General features: G+C 45.9%; 1 protein-coding gene across 1 annotated transcript in view; it reads left to right on the forward strand.

Moving 5' to 3' along the window:
- The window catches only part of LOC147712228 (scavenger receptor cysteine-rich domain-containing protein DMBT1-like), a 105,634-nt gene that overhangs the window by 51,341 nt on the left and 27,785 nt on the right, over positions 1-26,508 (forward strand). The window contains exons 5-6 of the mRNA XM_086919603.1: positions 11,263-11,286; positions 11,373-11,408. Of these exons, the coding sequence (XP_086775729.1) occupies positions 11,263-11,286; positions 11,373-11,408 (60 nt within the window). The remainder of the gene's footprint in view (positions 1-11,262; positions 11,287-11,372; positions 11,409-26,508) is intronic.

Raw genomic sequence — 26,508 nt, forward strand, 5'->3', positions numbered from 1 at the left:
TATTTACGCTGCGTATAATTCGCAAATCACAAGACAATTATTTGTTTCTTGTTTGATAATTAAATGTAGATTGATCCCTTCAGTACAATTTGTTTCTACTTTTTCATCTTTGGATGTCTCCTGCTCAGGTACGGGAGGGTGAGGTGGGCAGAACCCCTAACCAATTTTTCTGATCATTGACATCCTGTCAGGATTTGCTCACATATCAGTCCAGAACGTGCCATTAAATTAACTGCCAGTCACGCTGCACTACATACATAATCCATAACATTGTAGTGCACACCACCTTTATAAATGTTCAGCAACCAGATACCAGGTGTCCATACCTCTCCACCTGTCCTAATATGAATCATGTTGTGAAATGTTCTGCTTTTTCCATGTGTCCTCCCACCTTCCTGTCAGGCCTCAGAATCTCATCAATGTCCACACTTAACAGCTTCAAACTCCAGTAGTTTTCTAGATGGGTGACGGAGAAGGAAGGCATTAGCATTGCCTGGTTGCCCTATAATCTCCAGAGATTAAAAGGCAGGACTTGACCTGGCTACCATAACGAAAGGATTGGTAGCCACGTAGCATACACTCTTTTGGTCCAAGGTATCTGTCGTGGTTTCTGAACAGACAAGAAGCCTTACGGTTGAAGCAGATGAAGGAAGAACAATGCGATAAGTGAATAGAATGAGGGGCACCCCAATGACGTAATGAAGGCACCCCGAAGACAAATCTTCTTGCGATCCTAATGGAAAAGAGACAAGGCTTCTAGGAGCAGTGGTGATAGGGATGTTGTGGAGAATTTGCGTCATTTCAGTGGCCAGCAAAAGTGGCTAAAAGACCAAGACATCCTAGATCTTCCTTGACTGGCCTATCCACTTCATCTCAGAAAGGCAAACCAAAGTATGCTGATTTACCCTCTGGCAGAGCTCAAGAGCGTCTATGTTGGAAGCCCCATCAAGTATAAATCTCAACAAACAAGCAAGCAACTGAGTGAATGAAAGGGAGCGTAGTCCAAACTAAACTCATGAAAAAGTATTTTTACTGACTTTCAGGAAATGAATGAAGGTTGTAAAGTCAATAGCATATTTATGAGCAAAAAACAGAAATAAAATAGAAACAGATATTTATAGGTCTTGTATATTTGAATCATTCATCTTAAATACGGACACTCCAAGAGTTTAATCTATAGTTTTCTAAACCTTCTCTTCATCTCAGTTTGAGCAAACACTCTCTAATAATGCGCCTGATTAAATGTACTTATATATTGATCATTCACAACACACTGAAGCAGTTGTACACAAATGCTTCAAAGTGTGTCGGGAAACACTGGTTGGGGGGTTTACAGTGATTAAGAATAGTGAAGGAGAGTATAGTGATAGAGTATTAGCCGAATCTGAAGCTAGAGTGGTTTTTTTCTGAAGCTGACCTTATGAGTGTATATCGGAGTATAAATTTGGAGCCCCAAACAGTAGGGGCCATATGTGACATATTTCAACTGCCCTTTTTTTATGGCATCTTGGAACTAGGAAGGTGGTATTGGATGATCTGACATGCATGTGTGGTGTATGTGTGGTGATAATGAGGCAGAGATAGGAAGGACCATTGTCTTAAAGGACCTTCTGAGTGATGCACTGAGGTTTCAATTTAGGCCATGCTCACACAGGCAGCTAATGTAGCCCTTTCAGGGCGAAAAAGAGGGGCCCCACCAGAGATTGTGGCAAATTATCTGAGTCTGTAGAGAACAGGCAAATGATCCACTGTGATGAAGGCCGCTGATTGGTAAAGTGGGGGAGCATCGTTTACAACCCGGTGTTTACACCGCAGTGCCTTTACAACAATGCCATTACAACGCAAGTCGTTACTACGACTTGCGCTCGATGGCGCTGTTGGACAAGGAATCTTGTAATTTTATATTCCAACACCCTCCCTACTGTTACGTGGACTGGTGTTGGAATATAAAATTATAAGATTCCAAAATCAGCGCCCTCCAACGCAAGTCGCTCTAACGGCTTGCGTTGTAATGCCCGTGATGTCAAGTAACGCGATCTAAAAGATCGCGTTAAACTGACATACATCCGGGAAAGTGGCTCGGGGACAATGGGCTGATCTTGATCCAGCTCTACAAGGATTGTTTCACATAAGTCTAGCAGGGCCAATGCAATGCGTCATTCTCAACTGCTGGTTGGCCCTAAACTGACATTTCAATCCAGTTCTGACACGGTTTTTGTGATGGGGCTTCAGTCACCTTGCAGATACGAAGCATGTAATAGATTGGGCCGAAGTTTGCAGCAACTCATCTACATATCTTCTTGGTGTATTAGAATGAGATATCTGTACATCTGATTAGAGCATAACACGAGCATGGTTCAGCTAATTTCTGCAGCAGATTTTATTTGAAAGAATAGTAATTTTAGACTGCACACAGATGCATAAAATCATGGCTCAGCATGAAGAATGTCTTCTCTCAGAGGGAAAGTGAGGCATCAGCAGCTTACTCTCCCCTTCCTAGTGTATGGAGAAAATGAACAGCCAGTTCACATGGGCATCTAAATTCAGTTTTCTTGGTCGAGGTAAAGTGCACATACCACCCAAGAGGAGAAAGCTCTTTGTGTACCACACTATCCTCAACTCCTCAGATGCTGTTGCATGGTCGGGTCGGCTTCCTTTCTAAGCATAGTGGACCCAGTAAGATGTTGCACTGTTGCATCAGGTGTCCCTTTCGCTTTAGGGACAGAGAAAGGCAGCAAGGCTCAAATAACTGCACCACCCAGTATAGTCACACCTAAGTCACAACTTATGTACTGACCAGCTGTCACATGATCATAAATTAAATACAAGTTTTAACAAAAAGATGAGAGGCAATACAATCTTAAAAGACGTTCAAGTTTCCATTATATTTGATTCATTGTTTTCCATGTGAGCAGAAAAATTCTTTATTTCGTTTTCTTCACAAACAAGTAGGGACAGCCAACACATTTCACCCTACAAGGGCTTCTTCAGGGCACTGGAATGTGTTTTCACTATATTTGAGTCGTAAGCGGAAATGCTAGCACTCTTCCACAATTTAGCTGATTCTTCATTGTATTTCGAATAAATTCTTCCTTCAAGGATTAATTTTTGAACATATATCCAAAGTGGTAACCTTCCAATGTTGAGCTGTTATCGAGTCAATTATCACCACTCATTCAACTCCAAAAGTTCATATTCCTGTGTTGGTGTCAGAACCAAGCCATCAGTCACTGATAGTCAGGTGTCAATTAATGTAATCACACATCAGGCATGCCATAAGATTAGAAATGGTGTACCCAGGCTTAGGTTCAGTCAATGGAGAAATCCCAAGATGGCCACTAGGGAAGGAAGGCAGCTTTAGAACGTTCGGAGCTGAAAAACAAGAATCCTCGCACTTCACCTGAATTCTTGGAGGTATTGGCAGCATTCTGATTTGCAGCGCGCTTAGTTAGTCCGGGTAGCGTCGTCATATATTCTGCTTCGTCGTTTAGTTTCGCTGCGTGGTTTTTATCCTAAGTGTCTGAGAGTAGCGCTCTAATTCTTGCCACGTTAGTTTTTCTGTACATAGTTAGGAGTGCGTATGACAGAACCAAGACAGTATCTCAGGGAATTAGTGTCTTGTTACTGAGCAGGAGTTAAGCGAAGACTTGTTGCGCATACAGCAGTTGTTTATCTTCGGTGGGAACAGTATTCCGTTCAGGCGCAGGTAAGTTCTGATAGTTCGGCGTGTGCGCAAGTCTAGTGATTAGAGCGCATTCAAGAATTCAAGCCGCTCTTCTGCGCTTGAGTTGGCATTATTGATTTCAGTGTTTTAGTTGGCATTAGCCCCTGTTGGGCTCAATAACAGAATTGAAGCTTCTGGTTGCGCAGCATTAGAGCATACCGTTTCCACATGTGCTTTGTAGTTCTGGGCAATAAGTAATTAGTCACACGTGTATCTAGGCTTGAAATTACAACCTATATTACCCTCTCAAAAAAGAATAGGAGAATGAATTATTGAATATTGCTGAATACTTACCAAACACAGAGAGGTGAATAAGGAAAAGTTCAGACTCTCAAATCACCAGTGAAGGTACCTGGAAAATGAGAAGAACACTAATTAAAGAGACGTACCACAAGAAACATTATTTTAATTAAACAAGACAACAGAAGAGAGGCAATAGCTACCACCACAATTGGGTAGGTGACCAATAAGATGAACTGTATATTTGACATATACGTTGTTTAATAATTACTCAAGTAAAATGTATGACATGTAAGTATACAGGTTTTCTTACTTGCAGTATAACAACAAACCAGAAGAGGGATAACTGTGAGGAACCGGAAGAAAGGTGTAGCTGTCTCTTCTCTGTCCCCTACCCCTTTCCACCTTTTGATTTCTACACCTGCACTGTATTTAGACTGTGAGTGACTGGGAAGTTGGAAAAGGGAATTGGGATCTTACGTCGTTCTGCTCCTGTGCTTTCCGGTGGAAGATGACCCGACAGTCGGCTAAAGTGTTAGTATCAGGTTTGTCCAGAATCGTAAAGGTCATCCGTCCCTTTCCCTTTGTAGTGAGTGGCACTGGAATTTTGCAACAAGAGGTTCTGCATTCTTTGCTTCCAAGTTTTGTTTCAGGGAAACTGGGTGGCCTCCATGCCAGAGGCTTTGGGAATTTGCACTGGAAAGTAGAGTAGCTTCCACTTGCAGGTCACCCTGTTTAGTTCCCACCTGGTGATGCTTTTGGCGCTAGGACACAGCCTTGTCGTACCCCTCTTTCTACTGGAAACTAGCGGGTAACGCTTCCAGGAGAACCCCACCTGATCTGCGCATAGTTGTGTTCATGGAGTCTCATAATTAGTGAGAGAAGGGCACGAGGCATACCCATATTGTGTAAAAACAGACCACAGGATCGGGCTTGGGAAAAGATCAAAGGCTGCCCTTAAATCAATAAAGGCAGCATATAAACTACCACCACCTAATTGGACAGTCTTCCAGTAAAGCATAGCAAAATGCAATACTTGGTCGACTGTGTTAATACAGGCTCTTAATCCCGCTTGTAGGTGAGATAGGATGTTCTGCTCCTGCTCCCATTCCTGCACTTTGTTTAAAATCAACCTGCCAAAGATCTTTTGCACGATATCAATCAGGCTGATTGGGCAAGAATTACTGGGGAGTGACTTATCCCCCTTCTTAAAAACTGGTATAATGAATGACTACCATTTGTTGCAACTGTTGCTGGTTGGACTGTGAAAGTCCTCATGACGAATTGCATCATGCTGCTGTAAATTTTATTAAAATCTTTGCGTTGTATGAGTTAGTCTCCTTATGGCATTGTTTCAATATCAGGATGTGGTGTATAGGCAGCTAATATCGGCCAGGTTGCCCCTTCTCCTCTGAGCGGGCCTAATCTTACTCTTCTTCTTATGTGGGGTAGGGTACCTTTAAACCAGTAAAAATATTCCTGGTACGTAAGTGGAACCTCTATGTCCTTGAACGGACCATATTCTACAGGTGCATGTCCTTCTGTGTAAGAGTGAAATGTCTTTGTTATTGCATTTTCTGCTGGAATGATCCCCACAAATAAAATACCTCTGTTTTGTTAGATTCATGTGCCTCAATCACGAAAACTACTATGCCCCCCAGGATGATAATCCATGCTCTAGCAGTCTCAAGGTTACTGTTTTTCGGAATTTTTCTGCAATCGGAATTGCGTCTCCATCTTCTTCTTTGGCTGAGAGGTGCAGATCTACTATTACGTCACCTCCTGCCCCTGTCATTTTTGTAAAGAAGAAGTTTGTTCAAGGGAACTAAGATAAGGTTTTAATGCACAATTTTATGAACACTGTGTCCTTGAGGCTTGATTAACCAGCAGCTAATAAATAGGATTTTTTGCCTACTCAGTTGTGGCGGAGTTAGTGTCCACCCACTCCAGACGTCTCTGGTATTTTGTAAGTAGGGGTCTCTGAGAATAGCACAACTGAACTACTCAGATTCTACTGTTAAATGAGTACCCAACCAATGTTGGGCGCCATGCCGTGTAGTTCCTATATCCTCTACAGGATGTGCGCTTCCGAATAACATATACGGAGGGTTTGGTGGCAGACTGGTTCCGAGCACCCTCACCGGATATGTTAGCCTATTTTGCCTAAGCTAGCGCAGAGTGCCACTAGAGTCTCCTCTTATCGGGGAGACAATAGTTTTTGGCAAACTCAGAGCATGACAACCCTGATCAGGATCGTGGAAACAATTTAGTTTTGTGTACTTTTAATTTTTTGGGGTTAAACAACAAAATACAACAACAGTGGAATTGCAACATGGATAAAAATATATATATTTGCATTTTTGTGGTGTAACAGGGCTCAATTTCTTTGTGGTCTTGCAATACGTTCTCTAATGAAGATTACCGTCATGCAGCCAAGGCAGTGCAAGCCAATAGGGGTGAAGCATGGGTCACCTTCAACCTTCTGCTGCAGGATCTCTTTTTTTGCGATGTGTTGCCAGAACGGAATGCTTGCTGTAATGAGTTGGTGGATGTAAATGCAACCTCTTCATAATCCCTCTTCTTTTTTGCTACAATAAATTGCCCTTAAGCCCAAACATTACTAGTGCTTCAGGGATGTTCCAATGAGTATTTCCCAGATTTTTGGGGGCTGAATTGCTTGTCAAGTAACGTTCATGTGACATATTTTGAAGATACGTTTTTGTCACCAGCTTGGGTGGTAGAGAATTGCTCGGGTGGAGACCTGATCTCTTTGGTCTGATCTAAACTAGTAATCAGTGCAGCTTCCTATAGATTGTCTCCGAGCTTCTCAGTCTGCCCAGAAGCAATAGGTAAAGTTGGCAAAAGTTTGCGTTCCCTAAAAAGGAAACAGAGAAGGGAAACCGGCAAGTGTTAAGTGATTGTAATATATGTACAATAACTATTTGACAGTGGAATATAACAGTCACAGAAATGTATTGAAATTTTTCTAATTGTCTCCAGGGATTCATAAATCCTCCACATTTCCCCCAGGAATTCCCACAAGTTATAGTGTCTCTTTCTAGAACCAAACATGGCTTATAATCTGGAAATGTTGTGAGACTGTGGCAGCACCGTAGAATTGTGTCTATGTGAGTTTCCAGGATCCGCAAATCTAAATACACAAAAAAGGAGCATTCTGAATGGTTAAACAATCCAGACTATCTGAAAAGGCCCCTAGCCTGTTGAAACAATGATGCCACTAAAAAAGAGAAAGGAGCCTCCTCATTGGGTAAACAATCCACTCTATAAGCAAAATAAACCCTTAGCCTCCAGAGAAAAGGAACCTATACTTTACTTTGAAAGACACAATTTTGCATTGGTCTTTTCAAAGAGACAGCCATATAAATTGATTCCTTCAATGTCATGGCATTTGATCCACAGAAGCAAGACAAGCAGGGGCCATGGCACAGGAAGGGCAATCTTCTGCTCAGCAGGATGATGATTTTGTGATGGTGCTTTCCACATCAAGGTCTCTTGCTGCTCATCAAACAAAAGTGAGAGTTTTGGTGTGGAAGTTATCCACACACCCAATTTGTGATATGAAGTTTAATAATGCATGTGGAGTCGCATGCACTCTGTGACCATGAGCTACAGTGTTGACTTCCAGTTGTGTACTTGTTCCAGACAAGTGAATGAGAGAAAGGATGGGGCATTGCATCTGAATAAGTACTCTTGGGAGGATATGCACAGATAGTGGAGGGATGAGGAGGAATAACAAGAGACCCAGCCACAATATGTGCAAAACCAAGTCAAAGAGCACAATGATTGGCACCCCCAGTTTAGTCAATATTCTTTAACTGGTGAAATAAAATCATATGTTTGGAAGAGATGAACAAATAAGAGATCTCCTTGGCAGTAAAGGTCAGTATAAAAACGTCAAAAAGATTTTTACCGAAAGTTTTGTAAAAAAATGAAGTAATGAAAAAAAGAAAATTTGGCACCAAAAGTTGTAAAAAAAAAGATAATTTGTGGGTTGTGTGCATGAACTAGCTGTATGCTGTGTCCTGCAACTCAACGAGCTGCACAAGGCTGAAGATGTTATGCAGTGGAAGGATGCCCACCCATGTTGCTTGGGTTGTAGGCCTTGCCAGCTCCATGGCTCTATAGCCCACTCCTCTGTGTACAACTTAATTCCAAGCATAGCAGGGTTTGGACACCCAAGGGCAGTGGACCTGGACAGAGGCCGAGCCCTGTGGCCCACCACCACTTTGCATGGCTCAAGGTCATTCACAGTGAGTGTCAAATGTCTTTAAAGTTGTGGTGCAGTGCCAGGCCAATGGCCATTTGGGAACAGGTTCTGAGTGGGCAACATCTATTAACAGGGTAATGACCATATGGGGACAGGGTACTATGTTATGCCATAGGTCGGACTCTACAGTCAATAGCAGGCCATATGCTCTGGGGGTATCCTGCCAAGTACAGGTTGTATGTAGGGTCTGCAGCAAATTCTCTAGTATGCACCGTGATGACTAACAGAAGAGGTTGAGGTCTACTACTCGGTCCTTTTCCAAGATGCATTGAAAATCAGTTGAATTCATACACTTAGTCCAATCTTCATTGCACCAGCTGAAAATACCCAACTGTAACATTTGATACACCTATACACAGTTCTCATGAGATGGTTCTAGCAGGTTAAAGCAAAATACTACAATCTTATGCTTCTTAGATCTCAGGACCTTCCACAATACAAACGTCTTTCTGCATCCTTCAAACTGAAATTAAATGTATCTAGATGAGGCACAGCAGCAAGTCAGTACACTGCAGGCGTCTCCTGATTAGCTTTTCTTTAAAAGATACCATGATTATCACAAATAAAAGAAAACATTTCTTCACCCAGGAAAGAAAGAAAACAAAGCATCACATTCATTAGTTAGAACTCTAGCTTCACCTAGAAATAAAATATTCATATGTCCCAAGCAAGATGGCAAAAAAAAGTAGCCTTTTTAAAATGCAGGCCTACATTAGCTATTGCAAATTTAAACGTAATTAAACATACATTTTCTCCTGCAAAATGAATTACTGATAAGGTCACGCCCTCATGTCTATGAAATCTTCAGTACAGCAAAGCATGGCTCAGGCTGTCAGGTGTCTGCACATGTAGCACGTGTAAAGTCCCTGGATGCCTGACCGTGATATGGTGAGTGCCTTACAGGGTGACCTCTGCTCAGCTTCTCAGACACTCATCATGCTTTGCAAAATTGATAAGTGGCCCGCCATTTATAATGATGGGCCCCCAAGCAGGCTGATATCACTATCCAAACTTATTTACACACAGTATTCAATCAATCAATCAATCAATCAAAGACATTTATAGAGCGCACTACCTACCCATAGGGTCTCAAGGCGCTGGGGGGGGGGGGGGGGGGGGGGAGGTGCCGTTACTGCTCGAACAGCCAGGTCTTGGGTCAGGCGCAGGTCGGCCGGGAGGGAGTTCCAGGTCTTGGCGGCCAGGTAGGAGAAGGACCTTCCTCCTGTTGTCGCTCTCCGGATGCGTGGGACGGCGGCGAGGGCATGGCTGGCTGATCGGAGGTGGCGTTTGGGAGCGTAGAAGTTGATACGGTTGTTGAGGTAGCTCGGGCCTTGGTCGTGTAGAGCTTTGTGTGCGTGGGTGAGGAGCCGGAAGGTGATTCTTTTGTTGACGGGGAGCCAGTGCAGGTCTCTCAGGTGTTCGGAGATGTGGCTGTTTCGTGGGATGTCGAGGATGAGTCTGGCTGAGGTGTTCTGGATCCGCTGGAGTCTCTTCTGGAGCTTGGCGGTGGTTCCAGCGTAGAGGGCATTGCCGTAGTCCAGTCGGCTGGTGACGAGGGCCTGGGTGACGGTCTTCCTGGTCTCCGTGGGGATCCACCAGAAGATCTTCCGAAGCATGCGCAGGATGTTGAAGCATGTCGAGGAGACGGCGTTGACTTGCTTGGTCATGGAGAGGGAGGAGTCCAGGATGAAGCCCAGGTTGCGTGCGTGGTTCGTCGGTTTGGGTGCGGTGCCCAGGGCGGGGGGCCACCAGGAGTCGTCCCAGGCGGAGGGCGAGGAGCCCAGGATGAGGACCTCCGTCTTGTCTGAGTTCAGTTTCAGGCGGCTGGTCGTCATCCACTCGGCTACCTCTTTCATCCCTTCGTGCAGGTTGGCTCTGGCGGCGGCGGGGTCGTTGGTCAGGGAGAGGATCAGCTGGGTGTCGTCGGCGTAGGAGATTATGTTGAGGTTGTGTTGACGTGCGATGGCCGCGAGGGGGCTCATGTAGACGTTGAAGAGGGTAGGGCTCAGCGAGGATCCTTGAGGGACGCCGCAGATGACTTCGTTTGCCTCTGACTTGTACAGTGGTAGGCGGACTCTCTGCGTTCTTCAGTCGAGGAAGGAGACGATCCATTCCAGTGCCTTCTCCTGGATTCCGACGTTGCCGAGGCGCTGCACTAGGGTGCGGTGGCAGACCGTGTCGAAAGCTGCGGAGAGGTCTAGGAGGATGAGGGCCGCTGTCTCTCCGTTGTCCATCAGGGCTCGGATGTCGTCGGTGACGGCGATGAGGGCGGTCTCGGTGCTGTGGTTGGCTCGGAAGCCGGACTGTGAGGGGTCGAGGGACCCGTTCGTCTCGAGGAAGGCGGCCAGTTGTTTGTTGACGGTCTTCTCGATGACTTTGGCTGGAAACGAGAGTAGCGAGATGGGGCGGTAATTCTTGAGTTCGGTGGGGTCTGCTGTGGGTTTCTTGAGTAGAGCGCTGAGCTCAGCGTGCTTCCAGCTCTCGGGGAAGGTGGCGGTGTCGAAGGAGGTGTTGATGATGTCCCGCAGGTGGGGTGCGATGACAGCGTCGGCTTTGTTGAAGACATGGTGAGGGCAGGGGTCGGTCGGAGATCCGGAGTGGACGGAGTTCATCATGCGGACGGTGTCTTCGGTGCTGATCGGCGTCCAGGCTCGGAGGGTGGTGGTGGGTGGCGTTGCTGTGGTCGTGGCGTGGGTCGGTTGGGTGCTGAAGCTGTTGTGTATGTCCGCGATCTTGTTGTGGAAGTAGGAGGCGAGGGAGTTGCAGAGGTCTTGCGATGGGGGGATGTCGTTGTTTCCGGCGTTGGAGTTGGAGAGCTCTTTCACGATGTTGAAAAGTTCCTTGCAGTTGTGTGCGTTGCTGTCCAGTCGGTTCTTGAACTATTCACTAACAGATGCAAGAATGGAACTGTACCCCTAGAGGTGAAAGGTTCACACCACATGACCCAATTTATCTTGATTCTCTATGGTTGTCACCTTGTGTGCTAATTCTGCATTTTCTCTTCTTGCAGATGCCATCCCAGCATCAACAACAGGTAACAGTTACAAATCATTCACTGCTGTGTGGCATGCATGTTCCACCTTGAGCACTTAAAGATTCTTCTTTTCTTTTCTATCTCAGCTAAATCCAATGTTTCTGGAAGTACGTCTGCCCCAGGTAGGACATTTGGTGTTAGCATTAGTGTTTCCATAATAGAAATGTGCTTTAAAGATGTCAATGTTTTTGTTTGTTTCAACCAAGTGAAACTAAATGGTGATTTCTATTGTGAGTTCAGAGCAGCAAAATCTGCATTAATATATCTTCAGGAACAAATACATTATTCCACTGTTTTCAATTTTTCTGATTCTGTAGCCCGACAATTTGAGGGAAGTCAGCTCTGCGATGATCTGTAAATTCTTGTTTAGATATGTTAGTAATATAATGGTGACTAGTAACCTCCCAATTCTTGAATATCATACTCCACTGCTAACCAAATGGAAGTGAATTCTGTAAAATATGTTTCCCGAAGCTGATCTTCTCAGGTTTTAAAAATTGTAGTTCATGCATGCCGTGGTGCCAAAAGTCTCATCTGAAATGAGCATAGTCCTTAATTAATTGTATTTGATAAAGAAAAAGCATGCTCATGTTCCTACTCACTACCTTACTGGAAGTCCATTATTTATGGGAAAAAGACGCAAGTCAAGGGATTGGGCCTACCATTCTCATCAGTTGTCCAGTGTGGGTACCTTTATCAGGTTCAGAACGTTTAAAACTTCACCCTGCCTGTGTTATTTCAACAAATCCCTTAGATTGGAGCTTTACCTGCCAATTTACTTTTTTTTAAATGGCATGAAATAATCATTCTGCACAAAGCATGATTTTCGTCGCTTTAAAATGTAAATCATTCGAAGATGCTCATGATGGATTCTGCCGAAGGCTCTACATGCAGTATTGACATAACTTTTAGCCAGCCCATGAGTGTGTTTCCAAAAGATAAGTTTACAATGCATGAAAAAGATTATCATTAATATCTTGCCAGAATTTGGGGACAGTTCAGTTCATAGTGTGCCATTGCACAGACTCGAAATCAGGCTGCACCACATATATAATCCATATATTTGTAGTAAAAACTTGCTAAGTAAACTTTCAGCAACCAAGCAATAGGAGTCCATACCTCTCCACCAACTACAATGCGAATTGTGTTGTAAAAAGTTCTACTCCTTCCTGTCAGGCCTCAGGAATGTGATTTATGTCCGCTGCTTTGAAATCCGGTATTTCGTGATTGGGTGACGGAAAACAAGGGCATTAGTGTGGTGTTGCAGTCTCGTCTTCCACCACAAGCTTTATGCTGCAATGCATTGTGGGGGAAGTTATCCCACTGTAGTTGGGGAGCCACCACTGGCTCGTACAGATGTTCGTTCTCCCTTTCCAATAATGACGTACTTTCTTCAATATCCTGTATATGTACGATTTGTTTAGGGTGGAATTAACCTTACAATTTGGCAATGAGCTGATAGTACCCTGAGTCATCGGTTACTTAAGGTGCAATTGTGCAATTTGCTCAACGAATTTACCGTCAATACTGAGAAACCAGTCTTTGTGGAACCAAGGCATATGACAAACTACATGACTGTATACATGCAGAGAAAGCAAGAACCAACAAGTCAATCGGGACATTCAGGTACTAACAGAGACTCCCGAGCAGAGAGCTTCACGTGTGATAACTTTTGATTCAGTCTGGAGAGGGAGAGCAGCTACTACGTTATTAAAAGGACTTTGGGAGAATTTTAAAGTTTGCATCCTGAACACGCATCCTTGCGAGTGCCGGCGCATTTAGAAGAAATTAAGCGTGCTTAGCGCTAATGTAACTTTTCAACATCCCTGTGAGAAAAAAGAAGGTGCGCACTTCTTTGGCGGCCGTTTTAGATTCGGAGGCACAGCGGCAGCCATTTTAAGGGGTGCACTTGTACGAGGATTCCCTCAGCCTTGAGTGAAGTTATACCAACTTGACCTTTGCGCATCTCTTTACGGTGTTGAACACACCATAATTAGCACTTGGATCGCCCAAAATAATCCAGACCCATGTAATGAGAGGAACATCATTGGTAGCATAAAAGGCCACTTTATTCGTAAGATCAGGCAATTTCATAAATATCCATAAAACCTTCAAACATTTAAATTTATCACTTATCTTCAGAACCATAGAATTTGCATATTGTACCAAAACCATATCATTTATTTATGAACTTATTTGTTTATAACTGTATTGATCCAAAACCAATATAACTTCATTTTTCTTGAATTCACCCCATGTTTCAAAATCTTTCACTTTCCATCTTTTCTTTTCTTTTCCCCCATCCTGTACCTCCCATCACCCTCTCTCAAGAAGGACGGTCATGTCCGCTCTAGACCTTGACCTCCCCCTATTCCGCCGCACCAAAAATAGGATACAAATCAATTGCCTGTCCTACCGTGGCATATTGCAGGTATAACATCTCTGCTGAATCAGACAATAGTTTATTAACATCATAAACAAATTTATTTAAAATTTTGAGTCCAAGGGGTGGGTGGCGGGCCTCGCCTAAAACGCTCCTACCTCCTACAACTGGAACCTAAAATGGCGCCTCTTCCCTGCCTAACGCCTACGCAGCTGTCTAGCGCGCGCTGCCCTGCCCTAACGCGTCCTCGCGCTGGGTCTGCCCATTCGGGCGAAAATCCGCGGGGGCAGACTGCTGCGCTCGCTTCCCCCGAGGATCCAATCGCCCAAAATAATCCAGACCCATGTAATGAGACGAACATCACTGGTAGCATAAAAGGCCACTTTATTCGTAAGATCAGGCAATTTCATAAATATCCATAAAACCTTCAAACATTTAAATTCATCACTTATCTTCAGAACCATAGAATTTGCATATTGTACCAAAACCATATCATTTATTTACGAACTTATTTGTTTATAACTGTATTGATCCAAAACCAATATAACTTCATTTTTCTTGAATTACCCCCATGTTTCAAAATCTTTCACTTTCCATCTTTTCTTTTCTTTCCCCCATCCTGTACCTCCCACCACCCTCTCTCATGAAGGATGGTCAAGTCCGCTCTAGACCTTGACCTCCCCCTATTCCGCCACTCAGGAAAAACCATAGATTTTTCCTGACCCCCACCCAAAACCAAAAACCTTTCTTAACATTCTTGATCTGTTCCGAGTTTTAATTTTTTTATTTTTATTCTTCCCTTGCGGAAGATACCCACAAATCCACTTTCAAAACCTTTGATAAAATGTCTCTTATTTATAGTATGTAATAAGCCATCCCAAATTTGGTTAGGTGGACACCGTCTTCTCTAAACAAATGGCCTTCCTTTCCAGTGATGCTGTCATGTGCGATGGTTTGAATACCCAATCCCACACAGAAAATTTTCATAGCCCTGTTTAGTTTTTTCCTTGCTTTTTCCATAGCGCTGTGGCTCCTGGCATTCCTCCACTGTTGTCTAAAAACGAATTTGGTTCACACTAAACTGGTCCCTAACCAATTGTTGGAGATTACAGCTAAATCTAACTGCATGGCTTTGATCAAACTTAAACCTGATAATGCCACCAGGTCATTTTCCCCAAGGTGGAGTATTAACATATCAGGGCCACCTCTGTCATACCTGATCTTTGCTAATAAAGGAAACAAATTCTCCCAGCGCATGCCCCCTTTACCGCATCAGTAAAGTTTGTGTCCAGCGCTGGGGATGCCCAGATTCCTTCCATAGATTTGATTGTCAGCAAAAATCGCAGCCCACTTCACAAATGAATGTCCTACGATCCAAATTTGTTTTTTGGCAGGACGCAAACCCAGAATGTCACCTGAATGAAAGAAAAACATTCTATTAAAACACTCAAAACGACCATATAAACTTATGCTTACAACTCATGTCTTGTTTGTTATTTTTTTTTTTGTCTTTTTAATTTCTTCACATAGCGGGCACAGCAATTTGAACTCCATCTGCCTATCCTCTTGATTACACTCCAACGCAGCCCCAAACAAGCTGCTTCTGATGCCGCCCCTATACGAAAGGAATGCGTTGCATATTTCATTGGCTTTAACCTAATAATAAAAGCGTACGTCTCATGACCACCACCAGCTGGTGGCTCGAAAGCTTTTCACCTGACTCATGTACAAAGATCGGCCCACCCAGAAAGCCTTTAAAAGACTGGAAATTCCTCCACTCTATTACTGGGCAACAACCTTGTATTTGTGTCACATTTAGGTGTATCCACACTCCTTGCCCAATCTGATCCGTTTTTGATTTGCGTAACCATATTTTTAACATGTCACCCTCCAAATAAACATCTTTGCTACATAGCCCACATTCATTCCTCAAACCTAACAGTTCAGAAACTCTAAATGCTCCAAAGAAGAGCCATATCATAACTAATCTAAAAAGCCTAATTTCATGTAAATTGTAACAGGACTCAGGTAACGACCTCAGCAATTGCTGTAACAAATCAAAAGTTATTGGTGCTCTTGTATGTGGATTTGCAGCCTTCTCCCTCTGCAAACCTTTCAAAACTTTTTTCACCAAGACATTGTTATTCGGGTCCCTTCCCCAATAAACTTGACCAAAAAAAGAAATCCCCGCTAACTTTCCTGCTATGGTGTTATGTGAAAGCCCTTTATCAATTAATGTTAAAACGAAGTCAAGTAGTAATGGGATATACATCTCTTCTCTTTTTACAATGTCGAGATTCTTGACATAACTTAGAAATTCATGCCATGCCAGCATGTAACTCCGTTGGGTGGATGTTGCTATTGAATTCTCCACCAGCTGTAGGATCCTCAGTCCCCTATGGCCCAGACGTTGTGAGGCACAGGTGTTTTCTTGACTGCTGCTCCCGGAGCCAGCCCACGAAATCTGTCCCACTGGGAACGAGAGAGTGCATCAGCGATTGTGTTATTGATACCTGGTATGTGTTTTACCCTGAAAACTATGTTCAAACGCAGACTCAACAACATGAAAGCCCTCAAAAGGCCCAGCACTCTTCTGTCTCCTGCTTTCTGCCTATTTAGCAGATTGACTACTGACATGTTGTCTATGTGGAAAAGGATTGTTCTGTTACTAAGCTCCTGACCCCATACTTGCAAAGCTACCAGAAGGGGGAATAGCTCCAGAAAAGCTATACTACGGCCCGAGACTTCCACACCTCTGGCCACACCTCCGCGCACCAGCACCCGTCCCAAAAAATACCGAATCCATTCGATCCTGATGCATCTGAATAAAGTTGCACCTGCCATTTCATGCCCTCTTCGATGAAAAATAAAGACACGCCATTAAACTCCTCAAGGAACACAAGCCAAATTTTCAAGTCCTCTATTATGCTTCTGGTTAGCCTGATTCTATGATGCGGCAGAGTTGCTCCCGACATAGCCATGCCTAACAACCTGCAGAAAGTCCTGTCTGCCCTCACCACTCTGCACGCAAAATTCAAATATCCTAATAGCTTTTGCACTTGCCTCAGCTGTAATTTGTCTGCCTGTAGCGCCTCTTGAATACATGACTTAATTTCTTCCAATTTTTTCTGAGGAAGTCTTGTCACCATCGCCACAGTATCTATTTCTATTCCCAGAAACGTAATCTGTGTACTTGGTCCCTCCGTCTTGTCTGGTGCCAACGGCACCCCAAAGGTTTTTGCCATGTTCTGAAAAAATTGTAAAGCTTTCTCACAATGCCTGTATTGCGCTTGGCCCATGAATAAAAAATCATCTAGGTAATGACACACCTTGCCTTTGCTGCACTCTTGTTGAAAAATCCACTGTAAAAATGAACTGAATAACTCAAAGAGGGCACAGGATACTGCACACCCCATTGGTAAGACTTTGTCAAAATAAAAATAGCCATTCAACTGCATACCCATGAGCTCAAAATCTAGGGGGTGAATAGGGATCAATCGAAACGCAGACTGAATGTCACATTTGGCTAACTCAGCCTGATTTCCCAAACTTTTTACCATTCTCAAAGCCTCATCAACTGTGGTGTAAGAGACCGCTGTGTCCTCGTCTGCAATAAAATCATTGATTGACCTACCCTCTGGCCATGAGAGGTGCTGTATCATGCGGAATTCACCTGAAGACTTCTTAGGAATGACCCCTAATGGTGACAGCATAAAATGAACAAACGGCATCTCCTCAAAAGGGCCTGCCACTCTACCTAAACGGACCTCCTCTTCCAGTTTCTTTCGCACTACCTCCGGAAAGTTCTTTGCCGACCTTAAATTCTCTGCCCAGCGCCTACCTCTGGGGCCCTGGTAAGCAATTCTAAATCCATCCCTAAGCCCCCAATATAGTTTGGCAGCCGCCTCCCTGTCTGGATACCTGTCTAAACAAGGGACAAACAATTCCCATTTAATTGGGGTAAAAGCCTTTTGGTATAGTAGGGAGTGGAGCTCCCCTCCCTCTTGCTGCCTGGTCTGGTTCTTGTGTTTTAAGTGCAACTGTGTCTGTTGTTGGTGTAAGGCACTGAAAGAGCATGTGTCTACCTCCACACTGGGAACATGAATGCTTAAACCTTCAGTATGGCCTGTTACAATAACCTCTGTTGTAGTTCCAACATGAGCCCATGCCGCTTGGATGTCCCCTTGCAAACGACCCCGCCCCTTCCTGGGCGGCGTGCCCTGGAAAGGGCCGGTACGCTACCGGCAACCCACTAGCTGTATGTGTAGTTTCTGTATGTTGAGAGGATGACATCCATTGTAACCATAATTCCGTATCTATGTCCCCCCATGGTTTATCAGGAGACATACTCATCCTGGCCCTGAACTCTTCGTCATAGTTCAGCCAGGAAAAGCCACCAAAATGCATGTGTGCCTTCTGTACCACGTCCATGTATTTGAAAAGTGATACTGCCCTCTCCGGATATTTCTCGCAGTAAATGCTAGCAAAAATTAAAAAGGCCGATGACCAATTATCTATATTTCTAGGTACTCTAGGGCGTCTCGCCAGTTCCATCTCCTCCTCTTTTGACCCCTCTCTCGCTTGCACATCTCGATGCAGCAAGCAAAAAACGTCTACATATTCATGCTGCCATATCTTTTGTTTCCTCTTTTGTGACAAATAAGTGCCTAGCGACATCGACATGCCCATATACGGTAACCTGCTTGGCACAGAGGATCTATCTTCCGTGCCTTCATGCCTAAGACTGTGTGCCGTCCTCCCACCCTTCTCACCTGACTGTGAAACCACCACTTGCCTTTGCCCCGAAACCTCCTGCTCCTGGACCTATTTTACCAGCAACCTGTGAAACAACATCCCATGCCCCCCACCAACGCGGCTTACCCTTTGGAAGCTATTCTTCTCTTCTTCTCAAATCTTACTGAGATATCCGCTCGAGATTCTCCTTCTGCAGTCCAGAATCTGCCTCTTCATCTTGAACCTGAAATGAATGAACAGATTTTGTTGTCCACATTCCCCTCCCTTTGCCCTCTGATTGAGTTGTGCCCCTTTTGTGCACGCTCCTCAATTGTTCCCCCACACTCCGCTCCTCCGAATTTTGCACAAATGCCACTTTCCCTGCCCCCGTAGCTTGTGGGGCGAAGACTTGTTGGCTTCCTCCTGGACACTCCCCATCCCCCACACCCCCATCATATGTTGCCCAATTAAAAACAGACCCTCGCTCCAAAGGCCTGTCCGCCTGGTGTGGATCCGCCAAAAATTCCACGTTAAAACCACTCTGCTCAGTGGCCGCCCTATCCATCGCAAAGTCTCTGCCATATGCTCGCCTGCCTTCTGTCTGATTCCTACTCTGGACCTGCTCAACTATTGGACAAAATGGCACCCTATCTGCCTCCTCCGCTAGTGGCACCCTGCTGCTTGTGGCCCCCAACCTCCCTTTACTCTGCTGTGAGGCCGAAGATGTGGAATGTTCTACCCACACCCATTGGCCATCTAATCTAGAGCCCAAATCCTGTTCTTCAGTCCCGTAGCCTGTTGGTGCCTGGCGCCCAGCCGGGAAAATGTATTCGCAGTTAAATCTGGTATGTTCCAAACCATTGTCATACATATAATGAATAAAGTCTTCTTGGCATTGTCCTGGCAGGCCGGCCGCCCTCCTCTGAAAACTCTCCTCAAAAGCCTGCGCCTGCTGCCCCTCCTGGCCGGGTACTTGTCTGTCTATAACATCTTCTGTAGTATTTTCAACAATGCTGAAAAACCCCCCTGTCTCCTCAAACTCTGGCTCACTGGTCATAACCCCTGGGGACAAAAACTCCCTCTGGCCCCTGTGGCGCACTTCCTGATGAGGCAAGACCACTACATCCTCCTCGCTTCCACTGGAATAGTCAACTAATGGCTGAGGCTGTAACTGCCGTGCCTCTGTAACTGCTGTTGTGGGCCGGCGCTTATCAGCCCCCTTTGCTGTATTGCATTCTACAAATTGAGGCACGCTGAATACAGGCCCTGGTCTGGGCCGTATCTGCCTCGCTGGAGCTGCTCTTGCTGTCCTGCCCCTCCCACTTTCTTGAAGCAGGGGACCTGAGCCAGGTCCGCCCTTTGCTAACCCCTCCCTCGAACCCATGGGGGTAGCCAACTCACCCAGCCGCCTGACAACACAGCCAGACCCTCGGAGCAATGCTGGTGAGAGGGAGCGGGAAGACTGACCTTTCCATAGCGCCAATTGACGAGCGTGCCCCACAGACTGCCTCACTCCTCTAGCTGAGCCTCTTGTGCCTCTTCGCGCTGACGCAGGCGGCCTGCACGCCTCAATGGCCCTCCACACACCATTCGCCGCACCATCCACACCGACCGCTAATAGGTCGCTTCTTCCCGCTGCTGCTATGACGCGGAGCATGCCGTGCCTCCTTCTTAACCATTGCCAAAGCAGATGAGCGTCAATGTATAAATAAATACCTTACTATTTATTTTTACCTAAAATGTCCCAGCCTCGCCTAAAACGCTCCTATCTCCTACAACTGGAACCTAAAATGGCGCCTCTCCCCTGCCTAACGCCTACGCAGCTGTCTAGCGCGCGCTGGCCTGCTCTAACACGTCCTCGCGCTGGGTCTGCCCAATTCAGGCGAAAATCCGCGGGGGGAGACTGCTGCGCTCGCTCCCCAGAGGATCCCATTGGGAGGATGAACATTGCTTGTAGCTAAATAGGACTACGCTTACCTCCTCCTCAAGTGTGTGAAGTCTCCTCTCAGGCACATACTCGGTGATGTGCACACCACAGTACTTCATGACACCATAATGCCTTGATGTGTGATTGTACTGTGAGACCAAAATAGACGCACCAAACTGCAGAGTGTGAGCTTAGAGTGCACCCAACAGTGACACACACACATATAAGCAATGAAGATTGTTAATGTTAATGAAGTAATTTCTGCAGCACCATCCATAGTTAATTGAGCAGCAGCTCCTGCTGTTTCAATAGTGTTTCTAAGTACTGGTTGCATTGTCATTTGATAGTACAGTATTCTACATATTATTTTAGTAAGCATTCAAAACGTGTGCACAGACCTTCGCTTTGACAAATCCTTTCCCTTTTCTAGCAAAACCAAGAGACTCAAGCCCAGCTATGTTCCAACATCCAAGCTTGGTACCACATGGGACCGCCAGAACTCTAGAGTTATCCTTGGGGGAAGAATAAACTACATCATGTGAAGGAGGGACTATGTTGTCATAAAAAGACCTCCTATAACTCGGTCCTTCATGTGTGGGAACATCATCACTCCTTGTATCAATACTGTTAGAAAGCCCTCCCTTAGAGCCAATCACCATTTCAGCATTCTCTGTGTTTAAATCAGCTTGTAACACCAATTCTAATACCAATTTCGTGTCCCAGTCCCTCTCAGGAAATCAGGACTCCCATTTTCGCTTAGCGATGACTTATCCTTTGGAACTTCAACATAACATAGAGCATTAACTGGGGTAACAGTAGTACCCGTACAATCTATATTAGCCTCTAGAACCAAAGGTTGGATAGCCGGTCAATCATTATAATCCAATCCCGAGAGGGGTTCATAAAGATTACGCAGCGGGATGTTCCAATACTAATTGGGTTGGGTGTTGTTACCTGGATTGTTTGAGTTAAGATGTAAACTATGGGGCTGGCGACTAAATGGAAAATATGTAAACTATGGGGCTGGCGACTAAATGGAAAATGAGGTATGGGAAAATGATTTTGCCGGAGTCATAGGAAATCAATTACACCAAACTGATGTACATCCAGTCACATTTACAGGGGAGAAAATCCCCATGGTGGGGGTCAGACAACTAAGATTTTAATTTAAGGGGAGAGAAACCACAGGGAAGTGATATGTTGTGGGAAAAAGGCCCTTCGTCCTGGAGTGGGTGGACCAGGGAACCTTGGGCATCACACTCAACCCTGGTGGCGAAGACAGGTACTGATGACAAGCATCCCACCTACACCTTAGACAGCACGGAAGGTTTTCCAGTTTTACACCATAGGGAAGTTGAAGGAAACACTATGGGGTCCAAATCCCAGGTTGAGGAAGCAGATAGAGGTGCATTTCCACAGATGTACACCCACACTGGTAGGACTGTGGTGTTACCGAAAAAATATAGTAAATACGATAAGCAAAAGACTTCAGACTTCACGTTTCAGCTTATTTGGATCCTGTTGAGTTAGGTACAGACACCATAATCCTTTTCCCCCCTGATTCCTTCCTTCCTTTCAAACTCTCTCTCTCTCTCTCTCTCCCTCTTTCTCTCTCTCTCTCTCTCTCTCTAGCTCTCTCTCTCGCTCTCTCTCTCACTCACTCACTTCTCTTCCCCCTGCCCGCCTGAGCTTTCCATATCCCCCCAACTCCACAGCTGTACCCTTTGAAACTACAAATTTTTACATACATAAAACAATCTGTTTGGTATAAAAGATTTCCCGTGTTGCTGTTGTTATTTTGATTTTTCTTTTGTTTGATTGTTCTTTCATGTCACAACAAGACAAACTAAAAAAAACTTTTGTACAGATTCCAATAAGGTTGGGCCAGATAAATTGATACAATTAGTTTGTCAATCTGAGCGCTGTAAATGTTGATTTGAATAAATTCCCTTGCCGGTACCTTTTTATTTTCAGTATTTGCCCGAGCCCGCAAGGGTATATTGGGTCACCCACCATTATTAGATTTAATTACATCAAAGCTTGCGGCAATGTCCCAAGAAAGACAGTGTGGTGCTGACAAGGTACTGCATTAGGTAGTATGCGAGAAATGCAGACAGCAAGACATAGAGTCAGTGTATCACTCATGTAACAGATGGAAAAAGGGGAAGAAAATCGATTGTCAGTGACAAGGTACATTTGGACTAATAACTACATGACAATGAAAATTCAGTGTGCATTAATTAACTCAAAGCTTATGGCAATATCCCAAGAAAGACAGAGTGGTGCTGACAAATCACAGCATCGAGTAGTATGTGAGTAATGCAGGAGCAGTGCAGTTCAAACGTAACCAGGGACATAGGGCACAACAAAATGGGGACAACGAAAGTGAATGAAGGGTAGGGAAGAGTCGCCCAAGACCTACTGCCACAGCCAAATTCACTGGAGGACCTCAAACACCTCTAAGACTCAGTGGCAGTGGGGTCTGTGGCAGAGGGGCAGTGGCAGACTGGGTGTTGGTGTTCGTCCGCTTCAGTGGGAAAGGCACCCTGAGTGATAATCCTCTGTAATACAGGTGGGGATCCCGTGTCTGCCCCTGAAAGCTTGGAGACCATCGCATCCCATTGAGGTGCCAGAGGGAACATTCGGATGTCAAGCAGGTCCTCTCGGCGTAGCACCGCACCCTCCGCCCTCATCCAGTTGGAGAAGGATCAGCCCCAAGCAAGAGGTTGGGGCAGTAGGGGGGATTTCCAGTGCTTGATGATCAGGCACTTGGCTGTCATTAGGCCTAGATCTAAAAAACGTGTGGCAGCCCTATATTTCTTGTTTCTGCTGAAGAGGTGCAATACATGGGCTTCCCAGGTCGGAGAAATGGTGCGGGCTGTGCAGCTTATGAGGGTAATTGTCACAGTGTTTCAGTAGTCAGTCAGGACTGAGCATCCCCAAAGCATATGTATCAAGTTGGCATCCAATTGCTGGCAGCGGGGGCAAGCCGCATCTAAGTGGAGGAAGTGCCTGTTTATGTGGGCTGTGGTAAGGAAGGCCTGATGCAGAATGAAAAATTGTATCTGTCGGAATGGTTGATTCAGGGGGATGCGGGTCGGACCGCTACGGGCAGCCATCCAATCCCTTTCAGTAAACGCTCTGTCCAGGGCCTCCTCCCAGTGAAGTCGAAGGCGAGTATGATCTGTTCCCGTTTGTTGTTGAAGTGAGGATGCGAACCAGAGCATGAGGTTTTTCCCTCTCCCCATCACGTTATGGTATTGCAAAGTATGGGGTATTGGAGGATCCTAGGAGATCGCGCCCCATTTGGATGCTAAGGAAGCCATGATTGTTCTGTGTAATAAGAACTGTCCATTATGGATATTTTCCCCTACTATGAGGTCCTGGAATGGAATAAGAGTGCCTTCTTGAAAAAGGTTCCCCACATCCTGTATCCCCTCCAAGGTCCAGTGATGTAACTCCGCTGCAGTCCTGTAGGTGTCCCCCGTGGAGTTCCCAAAAGTGGGATGGCGGGTGCGTGCGGAATGGTGGTTCTAGTGAGGAAAAAGTACCTGCGAAAGCATTTGTGTGCTACAGTGAGGAGGAAAATATCTGGAGGTCTAAGTGTGAAGCAGGGATGGAAAATCTGGAGTAGGGTTTTCAGCAGTAGCGGGGGCTGCAGAGAGGCTGTGTCTAGTAGATAACGGAAGGACATCCACCTGGCGACCCATTGCAGTTAGGAGGCCAGGTAGTACTGCTCAAAATTGGGCACTGCGATGCCGCCCAGCTCAGTAGGCAGATAAAGCTTTCCCATGGACACTCTATGTCATGAAGACCCCCATATGAAATTTCATGATACTCTTTCCCACTGCTTGAAGAAGGGGGGGAGATGATGAGGGGTAGTGCAGCAAAATAATTAAGGAGGCGGGGAAGAACCACCATTTTAACCAGTGCGACTCTACCAGCGATCGCCAATGGGAGAGTTTTCAAGAAACCCATCTGAGATCGAATCGCCATGGTAGCTCGGACAAAATTTATGTCAAAGAGGTCGGCTTTGGAGCGATAAACTCAAACACTTAAGTAACGGAAAGGGTCAGTGCAATAGGCCACCGGTGCCCCCCAGAGTGTGTAGCCTGGATCCGGAGTATCCCCTAGGAACGGGGAGAGTACGGACTTTGTCGGGTTGACTCGCAGCCTGGAGGCTCGCGCAAAAAGGCTAAGGGCTCGATCAAGGGAAGGGGGAATATCATGAAGGTCCCTGGCATATATTAACAGGTCATCGGCGTAGTGCGAAATGGTGTGTATGCCATCGCCTAGTTCAATCCCCATATCAACGTGCGTGCAGATATGAGCCGCCAGCGGCTCCACCGGTAACACAAATAGTAGCGGGGACGACTGGCATCCCTGCCGGGTCCCACGCCGCACTTGACTCGGATCTGAAATATATGGGCCCGTCCGAACCCGAACCGACGGATTACAATATAACAGTTGCACTAGGCTGAGGAAGTAGGGGCGATTCCAAAATGAACCAGGGTAGCAAAGAAGAAGTCTCAGGCCAGTGAGTCAAAGGCCTTCTCAAGATCTAATACCTTGGAACTGGAGCACGGCCAGACTGTTGGGGCATATTCCGGCACTCTAAAGTAGCGGCGTAGGTACAGGGCCGTGTTACGCTGTGGAACAAAGCCATTCTGGTCAGAGTGTACCTGATCAGGGACTAGCAGAGCTAGTCGTTTGGCCAGGACCTTTGCCAGGATCTTATAATCCCAATTTAATATAGCAGTCGGTCGGTAGGAGCCAGGCGATGTGGGGTCCTTACCAGGTTTCATCAAAGACACCTCATTAGCGTTACACATGGTGAGGGGGCAAGGTCCCTTCTGAGATTGCCTCCAGAAACATCGAGTGTAGTTGCGGTACCAAATATTCCGCATAGGTTTTGAAAAATTCCGTTGGAAGACCGTTTTGCCCTGGAGTTTTACCCGAGGACAAGGCACGTAGTGTGTCCTTCACTTCGTCTTCCAATATGAGGGGGTCTAGCTCCAGGGACTGGTCCACCGTCAAAGTGGGTAACTCCACTGTGTCCAGGAAGGATCCCACATCATGGGCGTTACCTATCAGAAGGCTGTCATACAGACGAGTGTAGTGCTCAGTCATCAGCGCATGAATGTCTCTCTGGGTGCTACGTTCCCGACCAAGGTTGTCAAGTAAGAAATGTATGGGGCGCTGGGGAAGTTCCTGCCTAATCAAATAGGCCAGAAGTCTCCTGGCCTTGTCTGCGGTCGAGTGGGAGCGATTGAGTGCGCCAACTAGTTATGGCAGCGCAGGCGGTCCAGGAGTGTTGTGCGTTCGGTGTGGGCAGCATCAAGATGTTGCTGTCTCGCCGGGTTGCTGCCAGCTTGTGACTCAAGTAGGAGTAACCGTCCCTCATTGTCCCAGACAATGGCCCCTAACCAACACCTTAAAGGCCTCCCATTCAGTGAGGATCAAGTCTGTGGATCCGGTATTAAGAGCAAAATAGTTAGCTATTGTAGCCTCCAGCGAGCTTCGGAAGAGGGGGTCTTACAGGACTGTGGTCTGGAGGCACCAGGTCGGAACCGGTGGGGGTGGCGCCTCCCAGGCCAGGTGCGTCAACAAGGGTTTATGATCAGAGGGTGTCCAACCAAGGTAGTCCATTGCTTGCATCAAGGGGAGGAGGGCTGCGGATGTGAGTATTCAGTCGAGGTGTACGTGTGGCTTATGGACTGCATAGAAGGAGTATACCCTGGAGCAAGGATGACGTTCCCACCAAACATCTGAAAGGGCCCAGTAACATAGCCCCATTGGGTCTGTCAGAACCTCCTTTTCTTCCCAAGGGATCCCAGCCTTAACCCATATCATCACCCCTCTCTCCATGGACGAGTAATTAGTGCTGTATATCTGACCACGCCAACGCCTGCGTAAGCGTGCTGCTCCAAAGGCTGCTAGGTGCGTTTCCTGTAAAAGTGCAACACTCCTCTTGTGATGCTGCAAATAGGCATAGATGGCACATCACTTAGAAGATGTCTAGATGCCCTTGACATTCCAAGTTAGGACGTTAAGGTCGGTCATTGGGGCTATTAAGGTCAGTGTGCCCAACCCGGGTACTGTAGGGCTCCCTGTGTGAGGGACTCCCTTGGATGGGGAGGACAGGGAGGCGGCAGGTCTATAGGGGCGGCGACTTGTA

Source organism: Lissotriton vulgaris, chromosome 5, assembly GCF_964263255.1.
Source record: "Lissotriton vulgaris chromosome 5, aLisVul1.2, whole genome shotgun sequence".
Classification (NCBI taxonomy): domain Eukaryota; kingdom Metazoa; phylum Chordata; class Amphibia; order Caudata; family Salamandridae; genus Lissotriton; species Lissotriton vulgaris.